We start from the raw sequence: 15,936 nt of genomic DNA on the forward strand, positions 1-15,936 counted from the left end.
CGGAAACACAACCTCAGCCCTGGGGTCTATGAGAAGAGATGAGGAACCATTTGGATTTGTTAGGGAACTGGCAGGGTCTCTTTAATCTTTCCAAGCTCATACACTCACTATGGTTCCTGAGTGTGTAATCATCCTTTAGTTACCATTGGAAGACCCTAGTATGCGCAATAAGCAAGGGGCAGAGCAGCAGGAAAACAATGCTGACTCAGGGTAAGACAATTTTAACATTTTATCCCAATTGGTTGGAGGAGATTGGGCCCATTCATAGAGATTGTTGCTCGGTCTAGCCAGAAGCAGCCAAAGCCGATGGCTGTCATCTCACACCTATGGGTGCCCTGATGTAATAATAATAAAACCACCAGCTGCGTCACTGTTGCTTACAACACATCACATTACCACATGGGCCAATTTTGCCAACAGCAATGCCCAGTATGATTTACAACCTGCCCATTATACCCCATATTGTCAGGGTGCTGCTAGGCCATACTTGTGCCAGCCGGGGGCATCCCCATAATGAAGCAGCCTGAGGCGGTAACCTGATAATTAAAGTGTATGCATGGCCAAAACTTTTTTCACTTTTTTTACATCTCTTTTTGAGGAGATTTCCCTTCACTTCATGTCCTGGAGACTCAACAGGAAGTCTCCAGAAATTGAGAGGAAATGCCCTTTTTATACAATTGTCACTGGAAGAGTTGTCCCCTATTGAGAGAGTCCCGCACACCTTCTGTGCTGGTGACAACTCCCTTTCTGGACAACAGGACAAAATACAAGTAAATCTACCCAGGGGTGTCCCAGGGCTGGGTGTCACCCGGAGCGGTTACCAGGTGACACCCTGTCGTGATGTCATCGCGCATGCGCGGCGATCTTATTGATACCTGCCAGCGTCCATCACCAAGATGCCCCCCCCTTTCCTGGCGGCGAATTACGTTTTGGGCGGCCCTGACACAGGAAGGGAAAATCACCCGGCGGATAAGATATGCCGCCGGGTCCCCTCCTCTCGCTCGAAACTGTCGGTCATGACCGAGTGCCCGACTTTTCAGAGGGGGTGACACTCCAATGAACCCCCCTTGTGACACCACTGAATCCACCTAGTTAGGACACACAGCAATAAAAATCTGGCAGGGGTTCTAATCCTTCCTTACTCTATCTGAGACTAAAAGAAAAAAAACATTGGTTCTATATACAGGTGAAACTCGAATAATTAGAATATCGTGCAAAGTTCATTTATTTCACTAATGCAACTTAAAAGGTGAAACTAATATATGAGATAGACTCATTACACGCAAAGCAAGATAATTCAAGCCGTGATTTGTCATAATTTGTGATGATTATGGCTTACAGCTCATGAAAACCCCAAGAACCCCAAATCCACAACCTCAAAAAAGTAGATTATTACATGCAATCAATAAAACAAGGATTGTACATAGAACAATATCAGACCTCTGAAAAGTACAAGCATGCATATGTACTCAGTACTTGGTTTGGGCCCCTTTTGCAGCACTTACTGCCATTACTTTTGCACGATATTCTAATTATTTGAGTTCCACCTGTATAACATGATGCTCCTTGATGTTTAAAAGTTTTAGTTTGCTGCAGAATCAGCTGCTCTCCTGAGGACTGGCCCTGATATCCTGTTTTAGGGTGGTCCTATGGAGCCACCCTTGTGTGTGCTAGTAAGCTGTGTGTGTCTCCACCAATACACAGCACTCACCTACTCACTGCTCCCTTCTCCTCCTTCCTTCCTTCTCCCTTCTCTTCTTCCCAAACTGCTCATAAAGTATATAAATTGTCATATTTGTCAGTTTTTATAGCCAGAATCTCCTCCATCCTCATCATCTCATTCATAGTATTGACTTCATTTATACTACGAACAATTACTATTTTAAACAGAGATCCGATTTTAATTTGGACAGAAAGAAAACTAGCAAAAGGGGAAAAGAATACTCCCTACTTGCCTCTCTTCGATTTCACTGTCATGGTGATTAAAGTCCCATTGCTGTTCATGAGCAAATCAATGCGCATACGTCTGGTGGGCCCCAATCAATGGATTAGATAATAGTTTAGAAAAGTCATCTCCAGTCACAGCATGGTCAGCCCATGATAAAGGCTCCACATGATGACCAAATGACTATTTACTGTACATAGAAAGTGTCCCATCCACTTCAAGCTGTGTGCGGCCATTTATAGGCCACTTTTTTAAGGGCAAATCAAAAAGAAAATAATGGGAACTAGAAAATGTCTCATTAATGTCCATGGTATCATGTCATTATAATTGTGTGTTATCTATTTTTTATTCTCTCTTTTAGAAGAACATTAAAAAAAATCAAATTAAAATTTATTGCAAAACAAAAACAATTGCCATTCTAAATAGAAATCCGGTTTTAATTTGGACTGAAGAAAATAACCAAAAGGGTCTGTGAAACCATCAACTAAAAATACTCTAGAATGCGATTATATATTTGGAATTATGAATAAAACTAACACACAATGAAGGGAATTTATCAAAACTGGAACAGACAAAAACTGGAGCAGCTGTGCATGGCAACCAATCAGTATCTCTTTTTAATTTTCAAATCTTTACTGAACAAACTGAAGAGAGAAGCTGATTCGTTGCCATGCACAGCTGCACCTGTTTTTGTCTGCTCCAATTTTGATAAATCCCCCCAATGTGTATAAATCTTAAAGGAGAACTATGGGGTTAGGGCTTTTCCCCATAGTTCTCCTAAGGGTAATGGGAGGACACAAACTAGCTACAGCTTGCGGTATACTGAGACGCCGCAGCCTATCTAGACACAGAGCCAGCTGTACCCGCCCCCTCCACCGTCCATTCCACCAGTCAGCGCCGGAGGATCGGACAGGGGAGGGGGGAATTCAGTCCCTCTCCTGTCGCGGCTCTCTGCACGGATAGATCGAGAAGTGAGCGAGCGCCGCTATGTGTTCGCTCACTTCCCGATCTACTGAGCCAACCTGTGACAGTTTCATTGTCACAGGTCGGCTCAGATTATGAGGCTGAGTGAAATAATTCTCCTTTAAAAAAGAGTTTACAATCCAGATCACATTGTGTCACAGAGCCAGAAGAGACAACTTTAGAAGTTTTTAGAATAACAGTTTTTATAAATTGTTACAAAGTAACAGTCATGATTTTATTTCCTCTCTCTGATGTAAAATCTTGTAGAATGATGTGTCCTCTCTTCCCTCCTTCTGTCCTCTCTTCCCTCCCTGTGTCCTCTCTTCCCTCCTTCTGTCCTCTCTTCCCTCCTTGTGTCCTCTCTTGTGTCCTCTCTTCCCTCCTTCTGTCCTCTCTTCCCTCCTTGTGTCCCCTCTTCCCTCCTTGTGTCCTCTCTTCCCTCCTCCTTGTGTTCTCTCTTCCCTCCTTGTGTCCTCTCTTCCCTCCCTGTGTCCTCTCTTCCCTCCTTGTGTCCTCTCTTTCCTCCTTGTGTCCTCTCTTCCCTCCTTGTGTCCCCTCTTCCCTCCTTGTGTCCTCTCTTCCCTCCTTGTGTCCTCTCTTCCCTCCTTGTGTCCTCTCTTCCGTCCTTGTGTCCCCTCTTCCCTCCTTGTGTCCTCTCTTCCCTCCTTGTGTCCCCTCTTCCCTCCTTCTGTCCTCCCTCTCTGCCCCGGGGTCACTTTTTGTCTTTGGTTACAGTTGTTAGCAATACGTATTAGAAAGGTGTTCACGGATTGTGAGGCAGCAGCACACCCTCATATCAAGAATCTACCACAAATCCCTATTATAGGGCTTTTAAGGTGCACACAAAATAAACAAAGTAAATATATAAATTATTTTTTCTTTTATTCATTTTCTTCATTAAAAACGAATGTGTCACAACATGTAACGACTACAGCTATAATGTTGTACAAACTTTTTACATACTTACCCACACTTTTTACATAGGACTTCCACACATGTTGAGTTCTTATAAAAGTACATTTAGTTATTAATGAGGCCATGGTAATCCTCTTTACTCATATATACTGCGAAGGCATTTGCCGATCTCATATTTAATATATTCAAATGAGAGTAGTTATGTGTATTTTATTTGCATGTCACAGATCGCTGGATAACTACTGGCATCTATTACATTAGTTTGATTATGTTTTTGTGGAATGTATTGTTTATATTGTTTCCCCGTGATACTGTAAAGATAAACTATATTGCCAAAAGTATTGTGACGCCGGCCTTTACACGCACATGAACTTTAATGGCATCCTAGTCTTAGACCATAGGGTTCAATATTGAGTTGGCTCCGCCCTTTGCCGCTATAACAGCTTCAACCCGTCCACAAGGTTTAGGAGTGTGTCTATGGGAATGTTGGATCATTTGTGAGGTCAGGTACTGATGTTGGAGGAGAAGGCCGGGCTCGCAGTCTCCGCTCTAATTCATCCCAAAGGTGTTCTATGGGGTTGAGGTCAGAACTCTGTGCAGGCCAGTCACGTTCCTCCACCCCAAACTGCCCCATCAATGTCTTTATGGACCTTGCTCTGTGCACTGGTGCGCAGTCATGTTGGAACAGGAAGGGGCGGTCCCCAAACTGTTCCCACAATGTTGGGAGGATGAAATTGTCCAAAATGTCTTGGTATGCTGATGCCTTAAGAGTTCCCTTCACTGGAACTAAGGGGCCAAGCCCAACCCCTGAAATACAACCCCTCACTATAATCCCCCCTCCACCAAACTTTACACTTGGCACAATGCAGTGAGGCAAGTACCGTTCTCCTGGCAACCGCCAAACCCAGACACGTCCATCGGATCGCCAGACAGAGAAGCGTGATTGGTCACTCCAGAGAACACGTCTCCACTTCTCTAGAGTCCAGTGGCGGCGTGCTTTACAACATGGCATCCCACGCTTTGCATTGCACTTGGTGATGGACTCTAGAGAACACGGATGGACTTATTGCACAGGTGACAACCTATCACGGTGCCACGCTTGTAGTCACTGAGCTCCTGAGAGCGACCCATTCTTTCACAAATGTTTGTAGAAGCGTCTGCATGCCGAGGTGCCTCATCCTATACACCTGTGACCATGGAGGTGATTGCAACACCTGAATCCAATGATTTGGAGGGGTGTCCCAATACTTTTAGCAATATAGTGTATATTACATTGGTATTTTTAGGGTGCCGATACCAGAACATGCTTATACCGATACCAGAACTTTCGGTATCAGGAAGCCGGGCAGCGAGTCATTACACGCCGCCCGGCTTCCTGATTGGCCAGAAAGCCGGCTCCATGCTTCCTCGTCATCTGGTGACGAAGATGCATGCAGCCGGCTTTACGGCTAATCAGGAAGCCGGGCGGCGAGTCATTACACACATTACTTCCCTAATGGGACTTCCGGTATCGGTATTCGGTATCGGCGCATACAAGAGAAAAAAAAATTGGTACTCGTACTCAATACCGAAAAGATGGTATCGGTGCATCCCTAGTTTGTTTCAATTTTTACTCTAGGAGTGAACTGCCTAACTCCTGAAGAAGCCCCCTATCAATGTATTGTGAAAAGCACTGAGCAATTCGGAGGACGCCATCCTTAAAGCACTCTCTCCATCTTCAACGAAGCCATCTTTATTTATACCTTTCTGATATTCTCATAAGTGTATATGGCTGTACAACATTGGATTGCGAGTGTATTGCTATGAATACGAGCTCTGGTTGCTTTTGGATGTAAATAGCTTACTGATTGGTGTCCTCCTAGAGGCATGTTACTCCTCATGGTGACCATTCACTGCTAGGTTACAGTTGTGTTGTGTATTGCGGAGCCGCTCCCAGGCAGGATTGTGTTGTATAGTGTCACCGGCCCCCGTGCTCCCTCCACCTCCCTCCTGTTACTAAGGACTCTGCTGTCACTGCCTCCTATATATAAGGAGGAGAGGAGAGAGAGGGGACAGCGACCGCTCCTTCCCGAACACATAACACATTGGAACCCGGAGATCTTTACTTTATTCAGCATCATGGTGAGAATCTATATTCCATACATCCCTGTGTGTGTGACCGCACTGTGCCATTATCCCTGTGTGTGTGACCGCACTCTGCGATTCTATATATCCCTGTGTGACCACACTTTGCGATTCTATATATCCCTGTGTATGACCGCACTCTGCGATTCTGTATATCCCTGTGTGTGACCGCACTCTGCGATTCTATATATCCCTGTGTATGACCGCAATCTGCGATTCTATATATCCCTGTGTGTGACCGCACTATGCAATTCTATATACCCCATGTGTATGACCGCACTCTGCGATTCTATATATCCCTGTGTATGACCGCACTCTGCGGTTCTAAATATCCCTGTGTGTGATCGCACTCTGCGATTCCATATACCCCTGTGTATGACCGCACTCTGCGATTCTATATATCCCTGTGTGACCGCACTCTGCGATTCTATATATCCCTGTGTGTGACCGCACTCTGCGATTCCATATACCCCTGTGTGTGACCACACTCTGCAATTCTATATATTCCTGTGTGTGACCGCACTCTGCTATTCCATATACTCCTGTGTATGACCGCACTCTGCGATTCCATATACCCCTGATGTATGACCGCACTCTGCGATTCTATATATCCCTGTGTATGACCGCACTCTGTGCCTGGAGACTGCAGATAAAGATTATTTTTAAAACAGGATTTTGTATCACATTGTAACACTTATCTGAACCCGACTGAATCCGAACCCGGTTCTTATAGGGGTACGTTTATAAAACTTCCTCTCCTATACTCGTATTGTGGGGCACCAGGGCCCTGCGAACTGTGAACTTTTATAAATGAACCCCTTACTTTCTACTAAGAACTCCAGGATTTATTAAAACGAACCCTTGCAGCGGGGCTACCCCGGCACTGCAAGGGTTAAGCGCTCGCTTCGGTTTAGGGGCGAAAATAAAGCAGATATACTCACCTGATCCCCAGTTCCACGTGTCTGCTGGACCGGTCCCCAGAGCCTCTTTTCCACTGGGCTCCTCAGCTCATTACATGTGAGGATGCAGAGGGACAAACCATCACCAGAGCAGAGAGGCGAAAGAGGTGAGGGGTCACTTCTCCGGGACCGAGGATCAGGTGAGCATAGCTGCTTTATTTTTGCACCCAGACCAAAATGAGCACTTAATCCTTGCAGTTCTGGGGTAGCCGCAATGCTAAGTGTTCATTGTATTAAGTCCTGGAGTTCTTCTTTAACATTTGTGTATTATAGTGAAGCACTTTTATATTGTGTGTGACTGGCTTCTTCAATACCTTCTATATAGCCTGTTCCAATATTGTTTTCCTCCCGGCCAGCACGCTTGTCGCTGCCCGGCGGCCGGCGCCCCCCCCCCACCCCTCCATATAATGTTATACATTCTACACTCGTGCAGATCCTATTTCCAAGTACAGATTGGAATATATGTTTGATAAGCATCTGTTTTATCTATATTGTATATAATTTTCATTGCATGCCACTCACTGCTATCTAACAAAAGCTTTACTGCTTCCCCCACACAGAGGGAATGCATCTCAGTCCACGTTGGCCAGGCCGGAGTGCAGATCGGCAATGCCTGCTGGGAGTTGTACTGCCTGGAACACGGCATCCAGCCGGACGGACAGATGCCCAGTGACAAAACCATCGGTGGAGGAGACGATTCCTTCAACACCTTCTTCAGTGAGACCGGGGCTGGAAAACACGTCCCCCGAGCTGTCTTTGTGGACCTGGAACCCACCGTGATTGGTGAGTAGATTGGTGATGGTGGTCTAGGACTGAGGGATGCTTCAGAGTTCATCAGAAACTAGGAAGTGTCCCCAAAATGTCTCCAGTTTGGATGCCAACCATTATTGTTATATCTCTACAGATGAGGTGAGGACCGGAACCTACCGGCAACTCTTCCACCCTGAGCAACTCATCACCGGCAAGGAGGACGCCGCCAACAACTATGCCCGAGGTCACTACACCATCGGCAAGGAGGTCATTGACCTGGTGCTGGACAGGATCCGCAAACTGGTGAGTTGAGTGAGGCAGTACAGTGTAGACCCAGCACAACATCCCACCAGTTCCAGATACTGTGCTCATATCTGGGATGGATGCCAGCAGGTTGGAACACTTGACGTTTTCTTATTTTCCTTCAGGATTACGGAGGCAAGCTGTTCCTGAAATTGTTCTCATCTCCATACTAATGAGGTCATTGTTAAGCTAGCCATGCAGAGTAAGAGTTTGATTGGTCAGTTTCAAAAGCTTCAGCAACAACATCGTAACAGATGAGCCGATCTTCAACATTCTTTTGAGTTAGGTCCAAAAGTACCAATCAATATCTTAACATGAATGGCCAGCTTTAGTCTATGCTTGTTACATTTTCTAATTATTAATTGTAGAATCCAGAAGAGAACACATGGTCTTAATTTGCTCTCAGAATAGTTTCAGTGGAGCGGCGGTGAAGGAAATCCTGTAGTTGGAGTCTCTAAAAAACTTTAGAAGGCATCAGCACGTGGGCACAATGTTATTGAAGCTGCATGGTAGTTATCTAAAATCTGTGTGTCTTCTTTCTCAGGCTGACCAGTGCACCGGCCTCCAGGGATTCCTCATCTTCCACAGTTTTGGTGGAGGCACTGGCTCTGGTTTCACCTCTCTCCTGATGGAACGTCTGTCTGTTGACTACGGCAAGAAGTCCAAGCTGGAGTTCGCCATCTACCCAGCTCCTCAGATCTCCACAGCTGTGGTTGAGCCCTATAACGCCATCCTCACCACCCACACCACACTAGAGCACTCAGACTGTGCTTTCATGGTGGACAATGAGGCCATTTATGACATCTGCCGCAGAAACTTGGACATCGAACGTCCAACCTACACCAACCTGAACCGTCTGATTGGCCAGATCGTGTCCTCCATCACCGCTTCCCTCAGGTTTGATGGAGCTCTGAACGTGGACTTGACTGAATTCCAGACCAACCTGGTGCCCTACCCCCGTATCCACTTCCCCCTAGCCACCTATGCCCCTGTCATCTCTGCAGAGAAAGCTTACCATGAGCAGCTCTCTGTATCTGAGATCACCAATGCTTGCTTTGAGCCAGCCAACCAGATGGTGAAATGTGACCCCAGACACGGCAAATACATGGCTTGCTGCCTGCTGTACCGTGGGGATGTGGTGCCCAAAGATGTCAATGCTGCTATCGCCACCATCAAGACCAAGCGCACCATCCAGTTTGTGGACTGGTGCCCAACCGGGTTCAAGGTTGGTATCAACTACCAGCCACCAACTGTGGTTCCCGGTGGAGATCTGGCCAAGGTGCAGCGTGCCGTGTGCATGTTGAGCAACACCACAGCCATTGCTGAGGCCTGGGCTCGCCTGGACCACAAGTTCGATCTGATGTATGCCAAGCGTGCCTTTGTGCACTGGTACGTGGGTGAGGGTATGGAGGAAGGAGAGTTCTCCGAGGCTCGTGAGGACATGGCCGCCCTGGAGAAGGATTATGAAGAGGTTGGCACTGACAGCGTTGAGGGAGAAGGTGAAGGAGAGGAGGGAGAAGAGTATTAAATTACTGCACAATAATACTAAAATAAAGTCTATTTTTCTGAATGAATATTGCTTCATGTATTTCTTTTATTGTGTTTTGGTTATTTTATACTTTATTATAATTTGGTAAAAATTCCAATACTTTGTCCATGTGACGTACTTATGTAAACACAACACGTCTCAATGGGAAAAAAAACAAAAAACCTTTGTATGGTTCAAAGCAACTAATCCAATTCAAATGATAAGATTTCTTCTGCCAGCTATGGCGAGGGTAATGAGGAACTGTGCAGAGCATTGTGAATACAGTGGTACCTCGGTTGACGAACTTAATTTGTTCTGCGATTCTGGTCGCGAACCGAATCAAACTGTGATCAGACCGTTATCTCGACTAGAGGAAGCCACCACCATGTGTCAGAGCAGGGAAGATGGCTGCGGTTGTGTTCATCACCCGATGTGGAGTTCGCAAACGCAAGCAACATTTTGCTGAACTTCCTGTTTGCGAACCGAATTGTTCGCGAACAGAAGCGTTTGTGAACCGAGGTACCACTGTATATATATATATACCTGGGCAGAATCCTCCATGACTCTATATACACTGAGTGGCCAGATTATTATGACCACCTGACGTTTATAGGTAAATTAGCTATAATTTTGCGCTGAAAGGGCAGAATCCTCCATGACTATATATATACACAGTATATATATATATGTACATATGCATATATAATTACATTCATTTATACATCACTACAGTTATATATTTTTTGTAAATGAAAGAAGTGAAGGTACCGGGTAGACATGTGCACAACAAAAAAATTTGTTTCCAGACGAAACAAATGAAAACGAAAAACGTTTTCATTCGTTTCGTCAAAGGAAACAAATTTTTATGTTGTTACGGATTCGGAGGCAACGAGCCTCCGAATCCGAAACTGCACACTGAAACCGCAGAACAAGCGGCGGCCATATCGGCTGCCGGCACGTTCTGCGCGTGCGCGCCGCCATTTTGGAGTAGATCTTGGTATACACCATGATGGCGGCACTCACATGTTCAAGCGCCCGTTGATTTGCAGGTTCGTATGAATCCGAATGCACATGTCTAGTACCTGAATGTGACCTGGTATCAGCCTCCTGCGGTCTCTGTACAGCAGAGTTTGTGGAGTCACAGATTTGTGGAGGGACAAGACTTGTAAGTGTCACTAGACCGTAAAAATCAGGTCAGGAGGGGCAATGCTGCATTGGCATACCTGGGCTCCGCTCAGACGTATCCAGTGGAAGAATATGAAGTCTAGTTAAAGCCCTGATCTGGTCTAGGAACAGGATTTGTTTTGCCCCAGTAACCAAGAGCACCTTACAGCCACAGCTCAGCAAAGGTCAGAGTTTGAGATTCCAGCCTGGATACAATGTACACATTAATGAGAAAACACTCAGAGGACAGCAGTCTATAGGATTCTTTCTATATCTTTCTATATCACATTCTGGTTTTTGGTCATCGATCCTCATGAAGGACGGATCCTTCAACTAGAGAAAGTTCAGAGAAGGGCAACAAAATCAATAAGGGGGATGAAGGGGCCGTGTTATGAAGACAGACTGCAGAAATGATAGAAGAACGTCGGGCCATTTAAAAAATGAACCCCTGCAGTGGGGTAACCCTCGCCCTGCAAGGGTTAAGTGCCTGTATTGGTCTAAGGCAGGGGTGGGCAGCTCTGGCCCTCCAGCTGTGCTTTAAAGGAGAACTATGAGGTGAGTGATTTTCACTCATCCTCATAGTTCTAGCCGACCTGTGACAATGAAACTGTCACAGGTCGGCTCAGTAGATCGGGAGGTGAGCGAACACATACCGGTGTTCGCTCACTTCTCGATCCTGTCACGGATTCCCCCCGCCGATCCTCCAGTGCTGACTGGCGGAACGGACGGGGGAGGGTACAGCTGGCTCTGCCTCTAGATAGGCAAAGCCAGCTGTCACTCACGCAGCTGAGCAGAGCCAGACATAATTGTCGGGATCCGTTTCAGCTGCGGCGTCTCAGTATACAGAGAGCTGTAGCTTGCGGTATACTCAGCTTAGGGTGACGGGAGGACGCTAGTTTGTGTCCTCCCGTTACCCTAAGGAGAACTATGGGGAAAAGCCCTGACCCCATAGTTCTCCTTTTACTACAAATCCTATTGTGTCTCTGGGAGCCATGCCTGTGGCTGCTGGAGTCTTGCAATGCTTTGTGGGACTTGTAGTTCCAGCTGGAGGGGACAGAGTTGCCCACCCCTGGTCTAGGGTCTAAAATAAAGAAGATGCACTCGCCTGATCCTTGGTCCTGCAGCGGTGTCTGCTCATCTCTATTCCTCCACCGCTCTCGTGGTGGAGTGTCCCTCTGTGTCCTCAAGTCCAATGCAAGTCAATGGACGTGAGGACGTCAGCATCCGTTCTCTGCTCACATGGCCCCCTAGGAAATCGCCCCACCCCCCCAAAAAAGTACCTACCTCCAGAACACATTCCCGTGCCTGCGCTGTCTCATTCTCTTCCTCTTCAGCTCTGCTCATGCTGGCTCTGACATCACAGCCGAAGAACTGATCACTCTGTCGCTCACTGCTGCAGAGCCCACCATAAACCCGGCACAGCCCCCCAGAGCACACTTAAGACCCTGCAGAGCCCACCTGAGCCCCCCCACAGCCCACCATAGACCCAGCACAGCCCCCCCCCAGAGACCCTGCAGGGCCCACCTGAGACCAGAAACCCCTGGGGGCCCCAAGTGAATCACTTCCCCTTTAATTATCAGGGTTTATTTACACTTTAAGTCAGCCATACTACTAAGTATCCTTTCTAACACATTATGTAACTTTATGATAACCTGCAACATTTGAATGCATTGTGTGAATGATAATCTGTCTGTGAATCACAGGAGGAGGAATGTCTAATAACCGGACCAGCGCTGACTGACAGCCCAGACATCGCTCCTGTCCGCAGTGTGCGCAATAACAGTCCGCGCCCCGCCCTCTCTAAGCAACAGCCCAATCAGCGGGCTCCTTGGAGCGACTGCCCGCAGCTGATTGGCCACGCTGGAGATAGGCTCGCCTGGTATATTCTGGACCTTTCTGCTCAGCTGTCGGTGACGTCACACCCGAGGTGATAAACCATCCAGAAGAGAGAAGAAGAGAGAGGAGACTACGAGAGCGAGAGGAGCGTAGTGAGTACCGGGGACACGGGGTGACGTCACCATACGGCAAGACACATAAAGGGGGGCATTGGGTGACGTTTGCACACGGCAGGACACACAGGGGGGCTCTGGGTGACGTTAGCACACTGCTAGACACATGGGGGACCCTGGGTGACGTCACCACACAGCAGGACACACGGGGGGGGGTGTCTCTGTGTGACGCCATCACTTGGCAAGACAAACAGGGGGACATCATGGGACAGAAGAGCATAGACACGTGACATCACATACATTGGGCTGGCAGCCAGACATGCAGACATAAGGGGCTTCAACATCTACAGAGTGATGTCATCACATGAGCAGACAGAAGGGGACAGGCACAGCCAAAATCAAATATATGCTGGACAGACAGACAGAGGGACATCACTATATACAGAACAGACAGACAGAGGGACATCACTATATACAGGACAGACATAGGGACATCACTATATACAGGGCAGACATAGGGACATCACTATATACAGGACAGACATAGGGACATCACTATATACAGGACAGACATAGGGACATCACTATATACAGGACAGACATAGGGACATCACTATATACAGGACAGACATAGGGACATCACTATATACAGGACAGACAGACATAGGGACATCACTATATACAGGACAGACAGACATAGGGACATCACTATATACAGGACAGACAGACATAGGGACATCACTATATACAGGACAGACAGACATAGGGACATCACTATATACAGGACAGACAGACATAGGGACATGTACAGGACAGACAGACATAGGGACATGTACAGGACAGACAGACATGGGGACATGTACAGGACAGACAGACATGGGGACATGTACAGGACAGACAGACATGGGGACATGTACAGGACAGACAGACATGGGGACATGTACAGGACAGACAGACATGGGGACATGTACAGGACAGACAGACATGGGGACATGTACAGGACAGACAGACATGGGGACATGTACAGGACAGACAGACATGGGGACATGTACAGGACAGACAGACATGGGGACATGTACAGGACAGACAGACATGGGGACATGTACAGGACAGACAGACATGGGGACATGTACAGGACAGACAGACATGGGGACATGTACAGGACAGACAGACATGGGGACATGTACAGGACAGACAGACATGGGGACATGTACAGGACAGACAGACATGGGGACATGTACAGGACAGACAGACATGGGGACATGTACAGGACAGACAGACATGGGGACATGTACAGGACAGACAGACATGGGGACATGTACAGGACAGACAGACATGGGGACATGTACAGGACAGACAGACATGGGGACATGTACAGGACAGACAGACATGGGGACATGTACAGGACAGACAGACATGGGGACATGTACAGGACAGACAGACATGGGGACATGTACAGGACAGACAGACATGGGGACATGTACAGGACAGACAGACATAGGGACATGTACAGGACAGACAGACATAGGGACATGTACAGGACAGACAGACATGGGGACATGTACAGGACAGACAGACAGTCTATGGATCTCTACCATCACAGAGCTGACACTGGACAGACGGACAGATTGGTATTGATATGTACACTGGGACAGACAGACACGGGCACATCATTCTACATGCGGGTTCCCCGTGTCTATACCTGTGTGCCTGGACACGGGGTGACACCGTCCATGCGGCTGCTCCGGGGCTCAGCGCGGTGGTGGTCCCGGTTCTGTATAGAGAGGAGCCTGGATATACATGACACTGTGTCAGGGGGGGAGGGGCGGCTACAATGTGACTTCATTCTCCACACACTGACACCTGACATCACATGTGACAACACAAGATGAACCGCAACAAAGCATATCAAATGATGACACATTGCTAGACAGACACGGGGATATCTGAGGATGCAGGAGGACACGGGGGGCACCAGGAGGACACGGGGGGCACCAGGAGGACATGGGGGACACGAGAGCAGCAGTGAGCGGTCTTCATTACAGGAGGGGACAGAGACTAGACCAGTCACCCAGCACAAGGAGAGAGAGAGTGCAGTAATCCAGTGTGAGGAACTTCCTGTAATAAAGACTGCTCACTGCTGCTCCACCTTGTGCAGGGTGACTGGTCTAGTCTCCGCCCCCTCCTGTAATAAAGACCACTCACCACTGCTCTCTCTCCTTGTGCAGAGTGACTGGTCTTGTCTCCGCCCCCTCCTGTGATAAAGACCACTCACCACTGCTCTCTCCTTGTGCAGGGTGGCTGGTCTGGTCTCCGCCCCCTGCTGTAATAAAGACCACTCACTGCTGCTCTCTCTCTCTATGTGCAGGGTGTGGTCTTGTCTCCGCCCCTCCTGTAGTTTCCTGTAGTGGGTGACCCCTCCCACATCCCTGCTCTCTGCACAGGCTATGTACAGCACGGTGATGATGTCACTGTAACTTTTACAAGGTAATGACTTTGTTTGCAGAGACATGTGAGAGTCCAGCTTGAAGGGGAAGCGGCATTTCCTGTGCAGTGTCTCCTCTATCTTGCGGAGTAACAGTAGAAGTCTGAGGGGCTTTACAAAGTGCTTCCCCGGTGGGGATTATCGGCCTGCCACGCCGGGATTATCTGCATTTGAGTTTAGCCGGGACTACGGGCAGAGTGCCACCCAAGGCGGGACAGATCCGGCCTGGGCGTGGGGTCATTGGATCTCGCACGGGCCCTATCTGTGTTGTCCTCTGACATCATGTTTATTCTTTCAGGAACTACAGAGAGCTGCGAATAGCTGAGACCCCGCGTGTTATGGCCTGAGATCCCAATCCTGACCACCGGGAGGCGCCACACCGACATTCCAATCCTTCTCTACACAACACATACAAAGAGTTTCTGTTTTCCTGCCGGTCATCTCTGGAAACAGTTTTCTGCAACGTGACAAGAGGGTAAGTGTCTCTGCGGTCTTACATACATGTATGACCTTTATATGTAGAACTGGGGGGGGGTTGTCAGACTTCATAAAGCGGGTCAGAAAAATGTGAACTGGCGCTGTCGGTTTCTCAAAAACATCTTAAAGTGTATCTAAACCCCCAAAAATGATAGATTGTAGTTTACCAGTCCTTAGATGTGGCGGCTGCATTAGTTTTCTGCTTTCAGGATTGTTTTGCTTTATTTTCACTTACACACTTCCTGTCCCAGGGTGACAACACTCACTCTGCCGTATCTATAGAGGGAGCCGTGGTTGTCACTCAGGCTGGACTGCAAACATGTCTGCCCTTGTGAATCTCCATTACATGGTAGGTTGATGGGGCTAGTAGTAGT

General features: G+C 47.7%; 2 protein-coding genes and 1 long non-coding RNA gene across 3 annotated transcripts in view; 2 read left to right on the forward strand and 1 right to left on the reverse strand.

Annotated features, from left to right (window-relative positions):
• LOC108799642 overlaps positions 1–7,540 on the reverse strand; it is a 9,645-nt gene extending 2,105 nt beyond the window's left edge. Inside the window, exon 1 of the long non-coding RNA XR_001942039.1 lies at positions 7,463–7,540. This is a non-coding gene — a long non-coding RNA (uncharacterized LOC108799642). The remainder of the gene's footprint in view (positions 1–7,462) is intronic.
• On the forward strand, positions 995–9,510 carry LOC108799640 (tubulin alpha-1A chain-like). Its single transcript, XM_018571535.1, has 5 exons — positions 995–1,024; positions 5,938–5,944; positions 7,467–7,689; positions 7,811–7,959; positions 8,504–9,510. The coding sequence occupies exons 1-5, from the start codon at positions 1,017–1,019 to the stop codon at positions 9,485–9,487; spliced, it is 1,371 nt and encodes a 456-aa protein (XP_018427037.1). The 5' UTR covers positions 995–1,016; the 3' UTR covers positions 9,488–9,510.
• A 3,110-nt stretch (positions 9,511–12,620) lies between these two features.
• DNAJB2 (DnaJ heat shock protein family (Hsp40) member B2) overlaps positions 12,621–15,936 on the forward strand; it is a 28,287-nt gene continuing 24,971 nt past the window's right edge. Inside the window, exon 1 of the mRNA XM_018571544.1 lies at positions 12,621–12,639. The gene's annotated coding sequence lies outside the window, so the exon portion shown is untranslated. The remainder of the gene's footprint in view (positions 12,640–15,936) is intronic.

This window comes from Nanorana parkeri, unplaced genomic scaffold, assembly GCF_000935625.1.
Source record: "Nanorana parkeri isolate BGI_ZX_2015 unplaced genomic scaffold, ASM93562v1 scaffold1776, whole genome shotgun sequence".
Classification (NCBI taxonomy): domain Eukaryota; kingdom Metazoa; phylum Chordata; class Amphibia; order Anura; family Dicroglossidae; genus Nanorana; species Nanorana parkeri.

What these genes read in the sequence shown, in the direction of transcription:
- LOC108799640 (XM_018571535.1), top strand. An exon ending in CCTGGAACCCACCGTGATTG is followed by an intron (nt 7,690 to 7,810) that starts GTGAGTAGATTG and finishes ATATCTCTACAG; the next exon opens with ATGAGGTGAGGACCGGAACC. An exon ending in TGGACAGGATCCGCAAACTG is followed by an intron (nt 7,960 to 8,503) that starts GTGAGTTGAGTG and finishes CTTCTTTCTCAG; the next exon opens with GCTGACCAGTGCACCGGCCT.